This window comes from Somniosus microcephalus, chromosome 9, assembly GCF_052327205.1.
Source record: "Somniosus microcephalus isolate GS21.2 chromosome 9, FLI_Smic_1.0, whole genome shotgun sequence".
NCBI lineage: Eukaryota > Metazoa > Chordata > Chondrichthyes > Squaliformes > Somniosidae > Somniosus > Somniosus microcephalus.
In genome coordinates this window covers 224,125,589-224,145,023 of record NC_140995.1, presented here as the reverse complement: position 1 = coordinate 224,145,023, position 19,435 = coordinate 224,125,589, and the positions used below count along the sequence as shown (strand labels likewise).

Below are 19,435 nucleotides of genomic sequence, written 5' to 3'. Positions count from 1 at the left end.
TCACTCCCAGGTATCCATTATTCTATATATAAACCACCAGAACCCCTCGATTAGATTCCAGTCTGTAATCACTCCCAGGTACCCATTATTCTATATATAAACCATCTGAACCCCTCGATTAGATTCCAGTCTGTAATCACTCCCAGGTATCCATTATTCTATATATAAACCATCTGAACCCCTCGATTAGATTCCAGCCTGTAATCACTCCCAGGTATCCATTATTCTATATATAAACCATCTGAACCCCTCGATTAGATTCCAGCCTGTAATCACTCCCAGGTATCCATTATTCTATATATAAACCATCTGAACCCCTCGATTAGATTCCAGCCTGTAATCACTCCCAGGTATCCATTATTCTATATATAAACTGTCTGAACCCCTCGATTAGATTCCAGCCTGTAATCACTCCCAGGTATCCATTATTCTATATATAAACCATCTGAACCCCTCGATTAGATTCCAGCCTGTAATCACTCCCAGGTATCCATTATTCTATATATAAACTGTCTGAACCCCTCGATTAGATTCCAGCCTGTAATCACTCCCAGGTATCCATTATTCTATATATAAACCATCTGAACCCCTCGATTAGATTCCAGCCTGTAATCACTCCCAGGTATCCATTATTCTATATATAAACCATCTGAACCCCTCGATTAGATTCCAGCCTGTAATCACTCCCAGGTATCCATTATTCTATATATAAACCATCTGAACTCCTCGATTAGATTCCAGCCTGTAATCACTCCCAGGTATCGATTATTCTATATATAAACCATCTGAACCCCTCGATTAGATTCCAGTCCGTAATCACTCCCAGGTATCCATTATTCTATATATAAACCATCTGAACTCCTCGATTAGATTCCAGTCAGTAATCACTCCCAGGTATCCATTATTCTATATATAAACCATCTGAACTCCTCGATTAGATTCCAGTCTGTAATCACTCCCAGGTATCCATTATTCTATATATAAACCATCTGAACCCTCGATTAGATTCCAGTCTGTAATCACTCCCAGGTATCCATTATTCTATATATAAACCATCTGAACCCCTCAATTAGATTCCAGTCTGTAATCACTCCCAGGTATCCATTATTCTAAATATAAACCATCTGAACCCCTTGATTTGATTCCAGCCTGTAATCACTGCCAGGTATCCATTATTGTATATATAAACCATCGGAACCCCTCGATTAGATTCCAGTATCCTGGCCACTCCCATTCAATTATCCTCTCTTTTTATTTGTGATTTGTAAAACTCAACAGCTGTTGTGTAACTTCACGCTGCTGTGTTTGTTTCTCCCCCCACCCCATCCTCACCACCCTAGTTGAAGGAGCAGCGCGAGAAGGAGCGTCGGCTGAAGAAAGCCCGAGCCGGCAGCATCTCGGAGGAAGTGGGGGAATTCGATGACCTGGTGTCGGCCCTGCGCTCGGGCGAGGTGTTCGACAAGGACCTGTCGAAGCTGAAGCGCAACCGCAAGCGCTCGGCCAACCAGGTGGTGGAGAGCGGCAGGGAGCGGGCGGTGACCAAACTCAATTACTGAGGACTGGCTGCACCTGTCAAGACTGGGACGAACGCCGGGTGCTCGGCGCCGTTTGCTGGTGGCTGGGGGGACTCTTTACTTACCCTCAAGCCTGCGGCCCGGGGAAGAAAAACAAAACACAAGGCCTTTTGCTCACCCGCCGACCAAAAAAAACAGAACCTCCTCTCTCTCTTTCTCTCTCTTTCTCTTCCCTTCTCCTCTCCACCGTAAGAGAGGGGGGGACAGAATCGGCTCACTCTCCAAAGTGCCTGTTCGCCGTGCTTCTGTCACCAGCCACCTGGACCTTTCCTTTCAAAAGCGGGACACTCGACTCCAGAATCAACCGACGGAGCAGGAGCAGTGTGGGATCGGAGGGAGTCGCCCTCTGGGACTGATAAGGAAGCCATGACGCTTTGTTATTATCATTAATATTATGTTTTAATTTTATTTTTGCCCACCCTCTTGGCCAAAGCATAAAAGTATCGATGCACTCCAGTCCTGCAAGTGGTGGGACCCAACAACCCGTCCCCCGCAACCACAGCCCCCAACCCTCGTCACTCAGCTCGGGGGTACTTATCACCCTCCTGGATTCAGGGCTGCCAACCCTTCAGGATTGCCCTGGAGTCTCTCGGAATTGAAGGTCGATCTCCCGGGCGCGGTTGCCATGAGCAACCCCGGAGAAAATTGATCGGGATATTAAAACAAATCGCGTGGGGTTTTTTTTTGTTTTTCATTTGCTTTCAACAAATTTGCTTATTAGTTCTAAAAATAATCCTTTGGGATCAGGGGGGAAAATAGGGCTGCTTGACTGAAGTTGAGAATTACCCAGCCGGGTAGCGAAGAGTCTGTTTGCTTCTCAATTGGCTTGGGAAGGCGGTGTGTCGCGAGGGTGGACGGGTCGGTCGGTAGACCAATGGTGTGCGGCGGGGCAGTCACAGACAGGAAGTCACGTGACAGAGCTCCAGGAGTACGTCCTACCAGAGTTGGCAACCCTATCCTGGAGCCGCCAAGATGGCGGTGATCCAACTACGCATTGGCACTGTCGGAAAATAGCGTAAACGGGACCGGGCGCGGCTAAGTGGGAATTGTGCGTCAAACTAAACACGTGGATAAAAAAAAAAACCGCGCCAGGCATGCGATTCCCACCACTTTGGACATCAGAGAAAGCATATTACACAAAAAAAACAGTATTAAATACAGTCAGTGACTCTGCACTGAGGGCCACCTGCGCACATATACATATTACCACAAACTAGATAGCCACAGCAAAGTTACTGGGCCTATATTGTGCAATAACTTTTTTTAAGCTTATACATATATATATATAATGTTAAAATTTTACTTTGAAAGAAGAAAATTAGTCTTTTTGAAGAGTAGACTCGTCACATCCAATGTGACTAAAATGAGCATGTTCAATTCTTTCAGGCCTTTTTCTCACCAGCATCACTCCCCCACCCCCACCCCCCCTCCCAAATCTAAAGAAACAGAGGTGATCCAGTCATGTTCTTCAGGGCAGTACGGGGAAAGCAAACCCGAGGTAAAAGGTACGTGTATCATTGAGAACTACATCAGGTACCGGCACGGAAGAAAGAAAAAAAAAATGCTTCATTAGGACCCAGCACAGGCACAGAGACTCGGGCCTAAAGTGGGCTACTAATTCACACTTCTCTCTCCTGTATAAATCTCACCGAGAGAGAATCAAAAAAGCACATATCTGAAATGACAGGTTTTCTTCCTTGTTTTGAAAACTGCGGCACACTCTTCACAAGGCAGGAGGGAAAGAGGTGCGAGTTTCTCTCTAGTGTCTACCACGAATGAACGTTATCCAGAGGATGGCCCATTTCCCCAATCCTCCATTTTGAAGGAAAGATGGAGATATGGCAGATATTGTCTACAGTATGTTAATGCAGGCCTGCAGCAAGCCAATGCCCTGTTTAATAAATGTAGCACTATGCTATAGACATATATTGTTTTTAAGGTTGTAATGAGTTTTATGCACAGACAAGGTAGAAGAATTTCAGGTTTAGGACAAATAAGGAACTGAAGGTTATGCAGCAGTAGCGGTATGGATCTGAAGCATTGTTTCATCCATTTTGTAAGGGTTTCATGAAAGTAGAAAGAGAGTCCGTGATGATCCAAGGCAGGACAAGACATGCAGATCTGTAGGTACCGAATAGCTGGCACTTCAGTCACCAGAAATTTTCACATGGGAGATTTTTCACTCAGTCCATTCACATCTATGCTGACGGAGTGCAAAAATAACATGCTTCTTTGAGAAAGTAATACTTGGGACAAGGGGAAAGCATTTCAGTGTGACTCCATTTTCTGTTTATTAGACCATGGGCAAACATGTTTTCTAAAAAAAGCTATTGGGCCTCAGCAAACTATTATTGACAAGGCTTTAAAACAAACCAGACTAATGTTCCAACTGTGGCATGGCCTGCAGTGCATGAAGCTTCCTGCGATGTAAGAGGCTGCTGGCTTTCCAGACTGAGGCTGCTTAGTTGCCTACCACACTGAGGCCTAGAATGAGGTTGCCTAAAGACCAACCAGACTAAGGCCTGCTGTATTTGACCTCGCTGCTAATTCACTTCATGTGCTTATGCCCCATCTACAACACACCTCAAATGGATTTCATAGTGAGTTACTTACCATTATTATGGTTCCAACATCGGGGGTTAGCCTTCCAGCCATCTTAAGAGAGTTTGAAATTTCTTCTGTGCCACTATCCTGCATGCAGTGGAGGAAAGGTCTTTGCGAGGTCAACTTAGCTCCAAGATGACATGCCTGTCAACGGAAGATTGGGACCAGATTAATGCTCTGTGTTAGACTCAGTAATCCGATACCTGAGCCATGAAGTCCCACAATCTCCAGGGCATTGTTGGAGGAGCTGCTCTGCCAACTACCCCGCCCCTCACGAGGAAGCTAGGATTCTCTCCCCCACCCCGGGCTCTCAATAACCCCGTAAGCCACTGCCTGAACAGCTGACGAGGCAGCAGGAAGCTTACCACAGTTTTAACTCATGAAACGCCAGCCCCTCCGCTGGTGGTAGAGAAAGTGTATCATCCGGTCTGGCACTGAGCCACACAGATCAAACATATCCCAAGTTTGAATCCCCGGGCTGTACTGAGCTGGTTGATCGCAACGATGGAGAAGCTACAATGAATCTCAGTGCGCTCTTGGCCAGGGAGTGCAAAGCAAGCTCTGGGTTCCCCCTCCTAATTGCTCCCACCCCCCCCCCGCCACAGAGTGCACGGTATGTAGACGTCGGGTGCGGCCAGGATTGGGCGTGATTGTGATGTTGTTCACGGTTGATTTGACTGTCAGTGCCGCCCATGAAGAATGGCCTTTTGGTTGAGGTACTAGAGAGCTAGCGGTGCCTGTGGAACTAATCCACAGCACGAGTCACCAACTTGAGTAGAAAAGAGGTGTCGTAAATTGGAAATGGGGCAAGAAAAGGGAAGGCTCCCAAGGCCTACTGACCATATTAACTTTATGCGGTCTGTGCTGCACAAAGAGAATTTCATAGAATAGAATCATACAGCACAGAAGGAGGCCATTCAACCCATCGTCCCCGTGCCGGCTTTTTGAAGGAGCTCTCCAATTAGCCCCACACCCCTGCTCCTTCCCCATAGCCCTGCAAATTTTTCCTTTTCAAAGTTTCTATTGAATCTGCTTCTGCCACCAGTGCATTCCAGATCATAACAACTCGCAGCATAAAAAATATTCTCCTCATCACCCCGCTGGCTCTTTTAACAATTGTCTTAAATCATTGTCCTCTGGCTACCGCCCCTCCTGCTAATGGAATCAGTTTCTCCCTGTCTATCCTATCAAAACCCCTCATAATTTTGAACGCCTCTATTAAATCTCCACTTAATCGCCTCTGCTCTAAGGAGAACAATCCCAGTTTCTTCAGTCCCTCCACGTAACTGAAGTCCCTCATTCCTGGCACCATTCTGGTAAATCTCCTCTGCACCCTCTTCCAAGGCCTTGACATCCGTGCCATTCCAAGACTGGCATGAATTGAGGACTTTTCCATAGGAAACAGAAACCTCAGGCCAGCTAAGCACTGGCCCTCGCGATTCACAAGGCCTGTAGCCCTGCAGCTTGGTATACTGAGAGGGGACCCGCTGCATGAGTCGGTCCTCGATTTGGTCAACTGAGCATCGGTTAATACGACATGAAATCTTTACACCGGTGGCTCCTCTATTTGCATAACCCAACCAGATAGCGTGAAGGTCACAAGCGATGCTCGAGTGCCCCACATAACAGGCATGGTGAATTGATTGGTGAAGCCCCCCTGGTGAAATAAAAGGAGCGGAAGGCCAGGATCCCACGAATCATAAAGCTACACACTGTAAAACGGCCCAGAGCAAGCTACGTCCTGTCGGAAGTAACAGGCAGTGAGCCAGATCAGAATAACACGTCCCAGTGCCCCGCGACTACTGCGCAAATACTGCCCCAAAATAACATGTCTTTGGGCAAAAGGGGGAGAAAACATTAACGGCTGTCCTCGGCAAAGTGTGAAGGGGTAAAAATATTTTTAATACTCAGACATTCCTCCAAAATTCTATAGAAATGTTCAGCACTGAAAGGTGCCAGAAGATTATTTTTACAGATGTGGTAATCTGTGAATCCTGTGTGTATTTTGAAAGCTGCGAAGGACATTGAATGCTCACAGGATTAAGCTCCAGGGAGGGAGGGAGCGAGCGGGATGGATGGATGGAGATGTAGATAGATTGCCACGGAACAATCTCTGTTGGATATGGCTGTAATCCTTAAGAATGTTTTTCTGTCTTTCACTTTGAAAAGTGCCTATTTACTCAGCAGTCCCTGCTCCTGTTTTAAGACTTGAGGTGAGATGTAGTCAGCTCTTCAGCCATGCAACAGATTCGGTATCTTTAACTTTTTTTTGGCTTAAGTGGTCAATTTGTCTTCAGATCATGAGGAGAGGGGTGTGTAAGAATCCAACTAAAGATTTAATATAGTTTAATACATGGATGAACTCCGGGTCCTCATTCTAGAACGCCCTCCACACCCCCCACACTACACTTGGCTCTGCTTTCCTGTACCCAAGATTCAGGCCTGAAGGCATTGGCTTCGGCCTGTTGAACCTAAAGACTTGTATCCTTATTGCCCATGAGTGATCCCTACCGATAGAGTTGCTCATTCTAGTACAGCAATTGTGCTTGCACCTGGCCCCTAACTCACACAGGGGCCGATACGCTCCTGTCTGCCGCCCATGGAGCTGACGCACATTGGTTGGCAGCTCTCTGCACATGGAGGCCTGAGGCCCAGTCCACGCCTGGTGTGCCAATGTGACTGGCCAGAGAACAGCACGCTGGGAGGTTGTGCAATAAGTGTGAACAAGACTTATAAATACCCCAGAGTTTACTTAAATTAGGAGGCCGTCCCATAATGTGACTGGAATGATGGGGCGGCCAACCAGATGGCAAGCATCCATTTTGAGTGATGAGTGATTCAGGAAAGGATCGGGAAAAGGTTGGGGTGGGGGAAGGAATTTTGCCCTGGATGGTCCTTTACTTAACATAGGGCCAGCTTTGCTTTTTGTGCCTCTAATTCAGCAGGCCTCCAAAGGTCAGCTCTTCAATGTGGTTTTATGTCTCACCAGCTAGAAAGCAAAATGGCGGTGCTCTGCAGCCAGCCAACAGCTCTTCACCTGCTGTGCTGCCACCCACCCCCCCGGCCCCTCCGACCCCCGGGAGAGATGTAAAATGGGCTGCCGACTCGCTATCACCCTTTTTACACTATCGTACAAAGTCGGAATGAGCCCCATCCATTGCCTTTTGGATCAGAAGTTAAACTCATCGTCTCCTTTCACCCCTGTTTTATTTTGAACCTCTTCCGCTTCAATGATACTGTCCTGGGGAGTCACATGTAAAACGTGATATAATGGAGGTTCTCATTCTATGATTGGCTCTCCATTTAATACAAAGTCCATTACCAGAGCTTGCAGCACCTCAGAGAGGGCCTACTCATTTTTGTAGCACAAATCAGACCAGAAAAAAAATCAGAATGTGGAAAGATCGCTAAAAGGAGCACAAAAGGTCAAAGTGGAGCAAAACGTTCCCTTTTTTTGTTGACGGACTCAGACAGATGCAGCTTGAAGTGGTCACAACTTTCAGAACCATAGGAAACAACCACTATTAAACCCTCCTCCATCCCCTCCTCAGAGTTATTAGAAGAAACCACTACAATCCCAAGCACCAGTGCAGCTGGATACAATGGCTATTCCCCTCATGGCCGAACAGTTGGATTTAACCACTCCTCCCCCCCACCCCAATCCTATCACAACCACTACTGACCACTTATGCCCGCTATCAGGACTGTTGGAAATAAGAAATCATCACCGCCCCTCCCCAGTCTAATGCTCTTAAACCAAACATTGGTCTCAACATGGCCACACCACCCTGTAAACCCGGCCAGCTCATTTAGCTGGTGTTCTGTTAATGACCAAACCCCCAAACCTAAAGTAATCAGACAGAATGACAGCATCGTCTCTGCAAACCACCAGCCTCATGCCGGCTGACTTATTTCATACCCTGGATGTATTAGCAGTTTTCTTCAACTCTCCCAAACCCCTGTAGTAGAGTCAGTCGTGAAATTATATATTTTCCTAATCACTTCTTGCCGTGTCTGGATGAATGGGCGTTTGCCTCGTTCTCATTGCATGGAGAAAAACACTTTTTATTAGCTTTCTCCGATTAATATTTTTTTTGGTTGAATTTTGTGCTCCTCAAGGCGAGTGATATTACTGCTGGGGAAGGGAACACTCTCTCTTTTGGGCATTTGGAGTCAGCATCAAACACCCCCAGAGCAGGTGTAGGATAGGTCAGGCGCACATGTCACATGGCGATAGGCCCAAAGCTTGAAGGAGCACGTCCTGCTGTGTCAGCGTGACATTATTCCAACCTCCCCCGCCCCCCCCAATTTAAATACTCTGGGCCCAAATTTATTTCATGTACAGCCAGAGGATATTTTTGTTCCCACAGTATGGGCTAGATTTGAATCTAGGTACCAGAGGTGCAACACCAGCATTTAACTTACTCCAGCACCTGTCTTTGCTTTGCTTTGTCTTTGTACCTGTTAATCCTTCGCTTGTTATTCATTGCTGCCTATGTGAACATTAAGCAGCTACGTATATTGTTCAAATCGTTGCATCCCAACTCTGTAGTTTGCATAAGGGAGGGTGGTCGTGACAGGAAACAGCTTGACGATGAAGAAAAAGCTCTTTCAACTACATAGAATTTACAGCACAGAAACAGGCCATTCAGCCCAACTGGTCCGTGCCGGTGTTTATGCTCCACACGAGCCTCCTCCCATTACTTACTTCATCTCTCCCCATCAACATAACCTTCTATTCCTTTCTCCCTCATGTGTTTATTTAGCTTCCCCTTAAATGCATCGATGCTATTCACCTCAACCACTCCATGTTCCACATTCTAACCACTCTCTGGCTAAAGTATTTTCTCCTGAAATCCTTATTGGATTTATTAGTGACTATCTTGGACTCCCCATAAGTGGAAACATCTGTTCTACATCTACCCTATCAAAGCCCTTAATATTTTTTAAGACCTCTATTAGGTCGCCCCTCAGTGCAAGCACACTGTGAAGAAACACAACTAATTACCAAACATTGGTAATTGGACCTCTATTTATTTGCCTTATCCAGTTATAAATGACAGAGCTAACGTCTCCTTTAGTTGACTTGTTTGGGCTATGCCCGCAAAAGAAATCAAAATCTTCCTTCAACAATACTTCAGCCTTCTTTACAGGCCCGTTGACACGTGGTTCCAACATCAAAAATAACGTGTGTCACGTTGGATGATGGGGCCAGGGGTATCTCTTACAAAAAGACGACTGCTGTATTTAGTTAAATATCCCATTGAGAGAGTTTGGTGTGGGTTTATCTCACAAGTATGAAATCCTCCTGTGGCTGATGCATCAATGCTCAGTTCAGTTGATAGCAGTTTTCAATGGGCGTTAGCTGCAGGCTAGTATTCGGGCTGCTATGCGACTGGGCGATTGGGTTTCAATTGTGGAGTAGAAGTGACCCTCCTTTATCCATTTCATAAACATGCTGTAGTCTTATTTATGGTGCAGAAAATGGGGAGGGGTTGTGGTCTTTAGGGCCCAAGCTACCAAATTTGACAAGTTGGTTGTGTGATGGGCTGACTGTGGGGAAAAGTATGGGGTAGAATTTTGTCTATCATGGTAGCGCAACACGGGCATTATCGGTGACTTCAGTGGAACGGAATATCGGGCGGGGCGTATTAACGCCGCCTGAGATCAATATCAGCCATGTCGGGGGTCGAAATGGCTCTTGGGTGGCAGCGAGAACGGGCGATAGCGAGTTGGCAGCTTGCTTTACACTCCGCCCGATTTTAGTTTCCATTGAAGTAAAGAGAACCAGGTGGGGTGTAAAATGGGGCTACTCACTGGCTGTCACCTCCTTGGCCCTAAAGCCCAAGACCAGTTTCACTTCCTATGAGACTGCTGGCTGAGGTTCAGCGGGTTACTCGATTTCACAGGCCGCACACAACTGAAACCTGTGGGGGAGGGGGAAACTTTCAAATGCACCTAAACTCCAGACAAGGTTGAAATGGCACGGCAGTGAGGAAAACATTGTACATTCATGTGAAATTAATGTGCCATTTTAATAAAGGCGTTAACCTGTTTATTTTTAAATGACAAAAAGTAGTGACGGGAGGAATTTCATAATCTCAGACAGCGTGACTCCAACAATCCCACCTTCTCCCCCCCGCCCCCCCCCCAACCAATCCCCGAAACTAGGCTGAGGTAACCAAAAGGGGGGGGGGGGAATGAGAGGGTGACCTTTCACCTTTACCGCTCTCCGCACAGAGCTGGGAATGGGCCGTAACACGGACATGTGCCACCAGGGGGAGCACCTTCAGCACACGGACTGCAGCAGTTGAAGAAGGCTGGGGATGGGCAATAAACATTGACCTTGCCAGCGACGCCCACGTCCCAAGAAAGAATGTAAATTCTCGGCTGGCAAAGCTCTGTGTCAAGGAGTGGTAAAGACGAAAATATGCCCCCTCAATTTTTTGGTGTGTGTTTCTTAAAGGGTAATATATTTGTTTAAACTGTCTCATAATGCTAAAACAATATAAGTTCCATTCGCTGATTGATGTCAGAGTTTCTTGGGCTCAAGGTGCTGGCTGGAGGCCATCCCCCATTTCATGCAGAGTCCCTTCCTCAGTGAGGCTGTGAATTGGGAGTGATGTGCTGCAGGCCTCCCCTGCTTCCTGCTGTCACCAAAAAAATAGATTTTGTACAAAACATCTGCTCCCAGCTACCCTCCAACCAGCATGAAAACCAGGAATAATGAGGGAGTGAAGCGGCACGAGTCAACACAAGGCTATCTCCCATTTTGCATCGAAGTTAAACACTCATTGTATCACCTGTGTCAGCCATGGCTCAGTGGGCAGCACGCTCGCCTCTGAGTCAGAAGGTTGTAAGTGCCACTCCAGAGACTTGGGCACAAAAATCTAGGCTGACACTCCAGTGCAGTGCTGAGGGAGTGCTGCACTGTCAGAGGTGCCGTCTTTTAGATGAGACATTAAACCGAAGCCCCGACTACTCGCTCAGGTGGATGTAAAAGATCCCATGGCACTATTTGAAGAAGAGCAGGGGAGTTATCCCTGGTGTCCTGGCCAATATTTATCCCTCAACCAACATCACTAAAACAGATTATCTGGTCGTTCTCTCATTGCTGTTTGTGGGAGCTTGCTGTGCACAAATTGGCTGCCGTGTATCTTATATTACAACAGTGACTACACTTCAAAACGACTTCATCGGCTGCAAAGCACCTTGAGACGTCCAGTGGTTGTGAGAGGCGCTATATAAATGCAAGTCTTTCAACTCTAGCTCACTTTTTCCCGGCATCTCAGAACTATGGAACTCCTCACCTCCCTCATCCGACCCTCCCTGCTACGAACTGCAGGCTTTTAAAACTCAAGCTTGGCATCATCTAACCAGTACTGCTGCCAACTCATTTCAGCCTCGGGACGGGTCCTGAACTATGAGCATGAGCCCGCACCCTCTCTGCCTGTAATAATTTCTAAATGATATGGCAATTCAGACCAATACACTTGCCCCTTTGATCTTAGGAGGCCCACTTGGGAAGGACCTACAGAACAATAGGGAATGTCGAGCTCCTCAGAAACCATTTGCAAGACTCCTCGTCCGACTGCTTTGCAAAGCGACATCGCCAACCAAATGCCGAAAGATCACCCACCTCCCGCTGGCCTGTATTTCTCGGTAAATCGTAAGCCTTTTTTCGAAAAGAACGGGCTTACGGTTTCGCCAGAAACACTGGCTCGCTGGAGGAAACCTTCCTGTGTCCGTTTACAATGCCGTTGATGGATAACGACCGGAGGTAATCGGGCCTCGCTCACTCCCTCCCTCTCTCTCCGCCCCTACCCCGCCCCACCGCGCACCCCCCCCACCAACCATTCCAGTCCACTCCGGTCTCTGAAGCGGAACCGGTTGGAAGGGAACAAGGCCAGTGCAGTGGAGGGAAGGGTTCTTGCATCTGCAAATTGCCTTCAATATTCCTGCTTTTCTACAAACATTACCGGAAATAACTGATAAAACACATTTTTTAAAGAAAAAAAATTGTATTTAAGAGTACATCTTTCTTGTTTTGTTAAATATTGCCAATTGACATAAATATTTTGAGTTGTGTACGTAACACGACGGGTATCCCCAGTAATAACTATTCAAACAGAATGGTAAATATATCCTTTTACCTTTATGTAAATTCAGTTGCTAAAAATGCCACTGGTGTATTAAACATGCTGTACAGTACTAAAACCTGGCCTCTGTGTAATATTTTGTGCTTTTAAAAAAAAAAAAAAAATAATTTCACCCTTTACTTCTAATATTTACAAGCCACGTCCTGCCTGTCTGTTTTTCCTCGAGCTCTTTCCATTGAGTCACGCGATGGAGGGTATTACGGTTTGAGTCCGTCTTTTGCCGATCCAGAAGTGGCACAGGGTGAAGCCGGTGATCGGGCACAGTGCGACATCCCACAGAGCTCAGCCCTTATCCAGGAACACAAAACACGTGGCGTTGCTGAGGCGCCAATGAGATCAGGCTATTCAGCACCAGTTGTCACCGCAGGAGGAGCAGTCCCGGAAGTGGGGGGTGGCGGGAGCTGGTGGAACAGCCGCCTAAACCATCGGAAAATGGGGGATAAATCCGTGGAAAACCTGGGCCATTCTGTATTGCGACTGGAACTTAAAGAACAGCGACCGAGCTAAAACCAGAAAAAAAAACGCCAATTTTGTCACAGGCCCAAATATCCATGATCTTATCTTCTGCTTTCCTTGTGTTTTTTGAACTGACTCCTGAGCAGCGTCAGCTGTGGCTCAGTGGGCAGCACTCTCTCATCTCTAAGTCAGAAGGTGCTGGGTTTAAGCCCCACTCCAGAGACTTGAGCACAAAAATCTAGGCAGACACTCCAGTGCTGCACTGTCGGAGGTGCCGTCTTTTGGATGAGACGTTAAACCGAGGCCCCGTCTGCCCTCTCAGGTGGATGTAAGAGATCCCATGGCACTATTTCGAAGAAGAGCAGGGGAGTTCTCCCCGGTGTCCTGGCCACTATTTATCCCTCAACAGCACCAAAACAGATTATCAGTTCATTAACACATTGCTGTTTGTGGGAGCTTGCTATGCACAAGTTGGCTGCTGCGTTTCCTACAACAGTGACTACACTTCAAAAGTACTTCGTTGGCTGTAAAGCGCTTTGGGTTGTCCTGAAGTTGTGAAAGGCGCTATATAAATGCAAGTCTTTTTCATGTCGAACTCAGGCGTGGTATGAGCCAAAAATCTATTCAGAAAGAGGTGCCGCCTTGATGAAGAATCGTTTCTTCTGTTTGGAGAGTGAGATGAAGCTGAAATGCCTCGTATTATGTTTGACTCAATAACTTACACCGAAGTGATGGGATGAGGGGTTTTGACATTTGATAACGCTTGCGAATAAACTGGAAAATAAAACTTGTCCAGTTAGTGTTGCCCTCAGTTCCCTTACTCTTCCCTCCCACCTACACCCTGAAGGCTTTCGAAACCAGGCTTGGTGTCACCTGCCCATTACTTCTTGACAGGTCCCAATGTCTCTCCTTCAGTCAGGCTTGGTGGCGCCCAGTGGGCTTCCGCCTGTCACCAAGGTTTCCCAACCAGTAACAGTGAAGACCATTTCCCTTTACAACTAGTTTACAAACAGCAAATGTGTTGTTATGCAACCATTCCTTGCAAACAGGAGTCACTTTGGGTGGTTGGAGTTAGGAATCGGGATCAGTGAGCTTAGGGAAGTTATCCTGCTTGGAGATGGACTGTTCCTGTCCTGGGGCGGGGGGGGAGATGGACTGTACCTGTCCCGGGGCGGGGGGGGAGATGGACTGTTCCTGTCCTGGGGGGGTGATGGTGGAGATGGACTGTTCCTGTCCTGGGGCAGGGGGGGCTGATGGACTGTTCCTGTCCATGGTGGGGGGGGGGGGAGATGGACTGTTCCTGTCCTGGGACGGTGGGGGGGGGGGGGAGATGGACTGTTCCTGTCCTGGGGCGGGGGGTGGTGGAGATGGACTGTTCCTGTCCTGGGGCGGTGGGGGGGGAGATGGACTGTTCCTGTCCATGGTGTGCGGGGGGGGGAGGTGGACTGTTCCTGTCCATGGTGTTGGGGGGGGGGGGGGGGATGGACTGTTCCTGTCCTTGGTGTGGGGGGGGGGGGAGATGGACTGTTCCTGTCCTTGGGCTGGGGGGGGGAGATGGACTGTTCCTGTCCTGGGGGAGGGGGGGAGATGGACTGTTCCTGTCCTGGGGTGGGGGGAGATGGACTGTTCAGGTCCTTGGGGTGGGGGGTGGTGGTGAGATGGACTGTCCCTGTCCTGGGGAGGGGGGGGTGGAGATGGACTGTTCCTGTCCTGGGGGGGAGGGGGGGGGAGATGGACTGTTCCTGTCCTGGCCGGGGGGGGGGGGGGTGGTGGAAATGGACTGTTCCTGTCCTGGGGGTGGGGGTGGTGGAGATGGACTGTTTCTGTCCGGGGGGGGGGGGGGTGGAGTTGGACTGTTCCTGTCCTGGGGGTGGGGGTGGTGGAGATGGACTGTTTCTGTCCGGGGGGGGGGGGGGTGGAGTTGGACTGTTTCTGTCCGGGGGGGGGGGGGGTGGAGTTGGACTGTTCCTGTCCTGGGGGGAGGGGGGGTGGAGATGGATTGTTCCTCTCCTGGGGGTGGGGGGGGGGAGATGGACTGTTCCTGTCCTGGGGGAGCAGGGGGGGAGATGAACTGTTCCTGTCCTGGGATGGGGGGGGGGGGGGAGATGGACTGTTCCAGTCCTTGGAGGGGGGGAGGGGGGGAGATGGACTGTTCCTGTCCTGGGATGGGGGGGGGGGGGAGATGGACTGTTCCAGTCCTTGGAGGGGGGGAGATGGACTGTTCCTGTCCTGCGGGGGGGAGATGGCCTGCTCCTGTCCTGCGGGGGGGGAGATGGCCTGCTCCTTTCCACGGGATGGCTGGAGGGGAGTTACGGGGGGGGGGGAGATGGCCTGCTCCTTTCCACGGGATGGCTGGAGGGGAGTGACTGCTCCTATTACTCGTTAATTGGAACGTGTCCGAGGGTGTTTTATTTAAACAGCCTCATCACATCACATGAAGTGCAGCTGGCCTTCGACAGTGTTGCATTATTCTGTGTCAGCTGGGATACGGACTTGGCAGTCAGGCGACAGGAAGATAAAGTGGGCTGAGTGGCTTCCAAACCCAGAACTACAATTAGTGAGTGCCTGTCACAAGCTCAGACTAGGGCAAACATATTTAGGAAGTCTGGGTCAGAAATGGGTGCAGGAGCCTCTGTTCAATATCAAAATGAGGCCGACACTCAATTCAGGCAGCTGCCAGAGCCACCTAAAAGAAGGCCCCGACCAATTTAGCACTGACCCGAACTCCTGTGCCTCTGCCCTGCTAAATTGGTCATCATTGTGCCTGTTTTACGCCCATAAAGCGGGACAAACTATGTTAAATTTAGACCCACCCTCGCTCCCAGTGTCAGACCATGCCATTTTTATGATAGTCCATGTATGGGCTGAAACAGTCAGTGTGGTCATCACATGTCCTTCCACCAGGAGTCACTGGCTAGCAGCCAGGATCAGGAAGTCTGGTAGTGGCTCCTCCCTAGTTCAGTGATACTGTGTAGTGCTTATGCTGCTAGCAAGTCACGAATCGGGGATTGAACCGTGGATCATCTGGTGGGTAACCTCTGATCTCCCGTGTAAGGCAATAGGGGAGAATATATCAGGAAAGATAAATAGAGGAGCTGAGAATGAGAGAGAGAGAAAGGGGGACGGAAAATGACAACAATGGGTCTCAGATCAGGTTTAACTAACAACCACAATAGGACAGCTGGTACTTCGGACGAAGAAACCAACAGCAAACAGCACTGACCACAGTTGAGATGTTTTACCAAACCTTGGTGTTTAACACATCAGTGAGAATGGTGATTAAAAACCTCTACCTACCCATAGTGCAAATTAAACAATGCAAAGAACATCTTAAAACCTAAAATCACTTGAACCACCATGCCTAAAGAGATAATCTGGCCATTTATCACATTGCTGTTTGTGGGAACTTGCTGTGCGCAAGTTGGCTGCCGCATTTCCTGTGTTACAACAGTGACTCCACTTCATATGGTATTCATTGGCTGTAAAGCACGTTGGGACGTCCTGAGGTTGTGAAAGGCGCGATGGAAATGCAAGTTCTTTCTGTCTTTCTTCATTGCTGGAGGTGTGCTAGCTGGTTAGGAATAGAATCAGGCAGGAGCTGGACGGCAGAGGAGAGGTGAATGGGGTCGGTCAATGCCCCAGAAAGGTCGAGGAGGATAAGGAGGGACTAAACCCTTTGCACTGTAATATAAAATGGAGAGCAGCTGAAACTGCTCCCCACGGATGGTTTTCCTCTTCCATTGCCAACGCGCTCTGTTCCACTCTCAAAATATTGTTTTCTCTGTTATGCCGGGTGAAGCCTGGTCCCAGCATGTTGTACAGCAGTTGGGATTAAGGGAGTACAAGGGCCCTGATTTCGACAGACGTGTGCCAAGCATTAACTTTTTGCCCAGCGTGTGTAGTGTAAAAAGACACAGCAGTTCAGACCCTTGACTGAAATTCAATACCCCAGCTCGACATCTGGGGAAACACTCAGAGGGCCTCCCTCTAGAGCGCCGCATTCAGCCGTGCCTCCAGCCCCAGAACTTCCATGCTAATGCTGAACTGGGCCTTTCATTGCTTTAACAGAGAGAGACAGAGAGATAGAGATAGAGGAGAAAGAGAGAGAGAGAGAGAGATAGAGGAGAGAGAGAGAGAGAGATAAGGGGAAAGAGAAAGGCAAACTATCAAGACAGTAGAAGAGATCCAATTAGGATCAGAGCCTGTTTCACTGGGCCCATATCTCTCTAAAAAGAAAGACTTGCATTTCTATAGCGCCTTTCACAACCTCAGGACGTCCCAAAGCGCTTTACGCCAATGAAATACTTTTGAACTGTGAAATAACAACAGAAAATGCTGGAAAAACTCAGCAGGCCAGGCACCATCCGTGGAGAGAGAAACAGTTAACGTTTCAGGTCTGGGACCCTTCATCAGAACTGATCATCATCAACAGAACTTCATCAGTTCTGACGAAGGGTCCCAGACCTGAAACGTTAACTCTGTTTCTCTCTCCACGGATGCTGCCTGGCCTGCTGAGTTTTTCCAGCGTTTTCTGTTGTTATTTCAGATTCCCAGCATTCGCAGTATTTTGCTATTATACTTTTGAAGTGTAGTCACTGTTATAATGTAGGAAATAAGGAGTTGGGGGGGTCTGATGACGTTGATGGGATTTGACTGCAATTTTAACACTGGCCTGAGTGGGGAAAACTACTGCGGCTTTCTCGCCAGGTGAAGAGAGCGGGAGGAGGATTCGGGGCCAGAAGAGACCATTTAAGGTAACTAAATTTTCCTTTCCTTGTGGGCCCAGGGGGGGGAGCAGAGTGTGAGCCACACACAAGGCAAGTTTAGGCCTTCCCTGCCCCATGGCTCCTCCTCCAGGATTGCCAACCACCCCCCCCCCCCGCCGAGGATCATCCTGGAGTCTCCAGGAATTAAAGATTAACCCCCGCGAACAACCATGGGAGAAAAACCATTGGGGCAATAAAAGTAAATTGCGCTTTTTTCATTTTCTTTGAACACTTTCGTTTATTAGTGATAAAAATATTGAAGATGGGACTGGGTGGGGCGGTTGGAGGTCATGTGATGCTAACTCCGGGAATACGACCAATCAGAGTTGGTGACCCTATCCCCCTTCCTTCTCTCCCGTGAGACCCTCACCCCTGCCACTTACCTTCTTGCTGGCGACCCTTTCTTTGGCGCCGGACGGAAGCCTCCTGTCGCCTGAACTTCCGCTCCCACCCGCGGCAGGCAGACGAGGCCTGAGAATGAAAATCGCCTCAGGCTGCCGAGGTCGGGAGGGTTTGGCGTTCAACCCCCCCCGGCCCCCTCCGCCATTTGCCCCCGCCCCACCCCCTGAATCCCGCTCCCGGTTAAAATTCCCCTAATGTTCTCAGACTTCAAACGCGGAAGCTGGAGAGTGATTTGATAGCAGCGGCAAACCTACAATATTGAATATCAGGATCACAGGAATAAAATAACAGTTTACAGTGAGGACCAACGGGCCTGGCAGGAATTATATAGTTGGAGTCCAATTCGTGTCAGTACAACTTTACAAGAAAATACTTGAACCCAAGTGCCTGGTGTATCCAACACTTTAATAATAAACAAAGTGCTCAATTTACAAGGGACCCGGGACGTGTTAAACAATCAGGTCACTCAAGCAGTCTTTCCAGCACATTCAGTTGAACATTTATTTTTAACCTCTTTTTCCTCTCCCCTGCCACATTTCTCTCTTGTCAGTATCCATGCAGCCCTCATTATGAGTGCTAGTTTGACTCGGTTAGTAGCGCTCTTGCCTCTGAGTCAGAAAGCTATTGTTCAAGTCCCACAGTGTAACTTGAGCACATAATCTAGGCTGATGCATCTATGCAGTACTGAGGGAGTGCTGCACTGTCGGAGGTGCCGTCTTTCGGATGAGACGTTAAACCGAGGGCCCGTCTGCTCTCTCAGCTCCTACTGCCCTTTTTTTGAAGAGGAGCAGGGAAAGTTCTCCTGGAGTCCTTGTTATCATTCCTCCATCAATCAACACCACCAAAATTACAATTCGTTCAAGGGCTGTTTGTGAGACTTTATCGTGCTCTGTAACATCAGTGATGGAGTGAATCTTTGGGCTGGATTTTCATTCAGCAGTCGGGAAGGAGGCGGGACTACAACTTTTGGGTTTTAGTCCCGCCTGCATCGACGTCCGGCCAATCCACGCGATTTTAACTTGACTGACCTTGTTGAGCCCACCCAGCGGGCTCAGCAGGCCAATTAAGGGCCACCCGGCAACAGGTGACGTCACAGGCTGACATTTCATCTGTCAAGACGTCTTGACAGATGAAATATCAGTGTTTCACAGCTGTTTGAAGCTGTCAAACACTGACAGTCTGACTTCTAACCTGAGTCCTTCTACGCAGACTCAGTTAGAACTCTCACCGGCACAGAAAGCTGCAGGCTGTCACTTTGACAGCTCGCAGCCATTTTGCTTTCAGTGCCGGCTGAGTGATGGACTCCCGAAACCTAGAGGAAGAAAGGCTGTTAAGGTAAGTACAGGTAATTTAAACTTCTTTACACACTTTAGACACACCAAACACACTTACCTTTGCACTCATGCACCCATCACTCACCGACATTGCGACCCCAAGTCCTTCAACCCGACAGCCCGCCTGCTCTAACCTGGTG

General features: G+C 48.5%; 1 protein-coding gene across 4 annotated transcripts in view; it reads left to right on the top strand.

The window, feature by feature from the left end:
- daam2 (dishevelled associated activator of morphogenesis 2) overlaps positions 1–12,395 on the top strand; it is a 329,728-nt gene extending 317,333 nt beyond the window's left edge. For all 4 annotated transcript variants that reach the window (XM_085997939.1, XM_085997938.1, XM_085997943.1 and 1 more), the window contains one exon: positions 1,341–12,395. In XM_085997939.1, coding sequence (XP_085854065.1) covers positions 1,341–1,556 — 216 coding nt within the window. In that variant the 3' untranslated portion in view covers positions 1,557–12,395. The remainder of the gene's footprint in view (positions 1–1,340) is intronic.
- Positions 12,396–19,435: the final 7,040 nt, after the last annotated feature.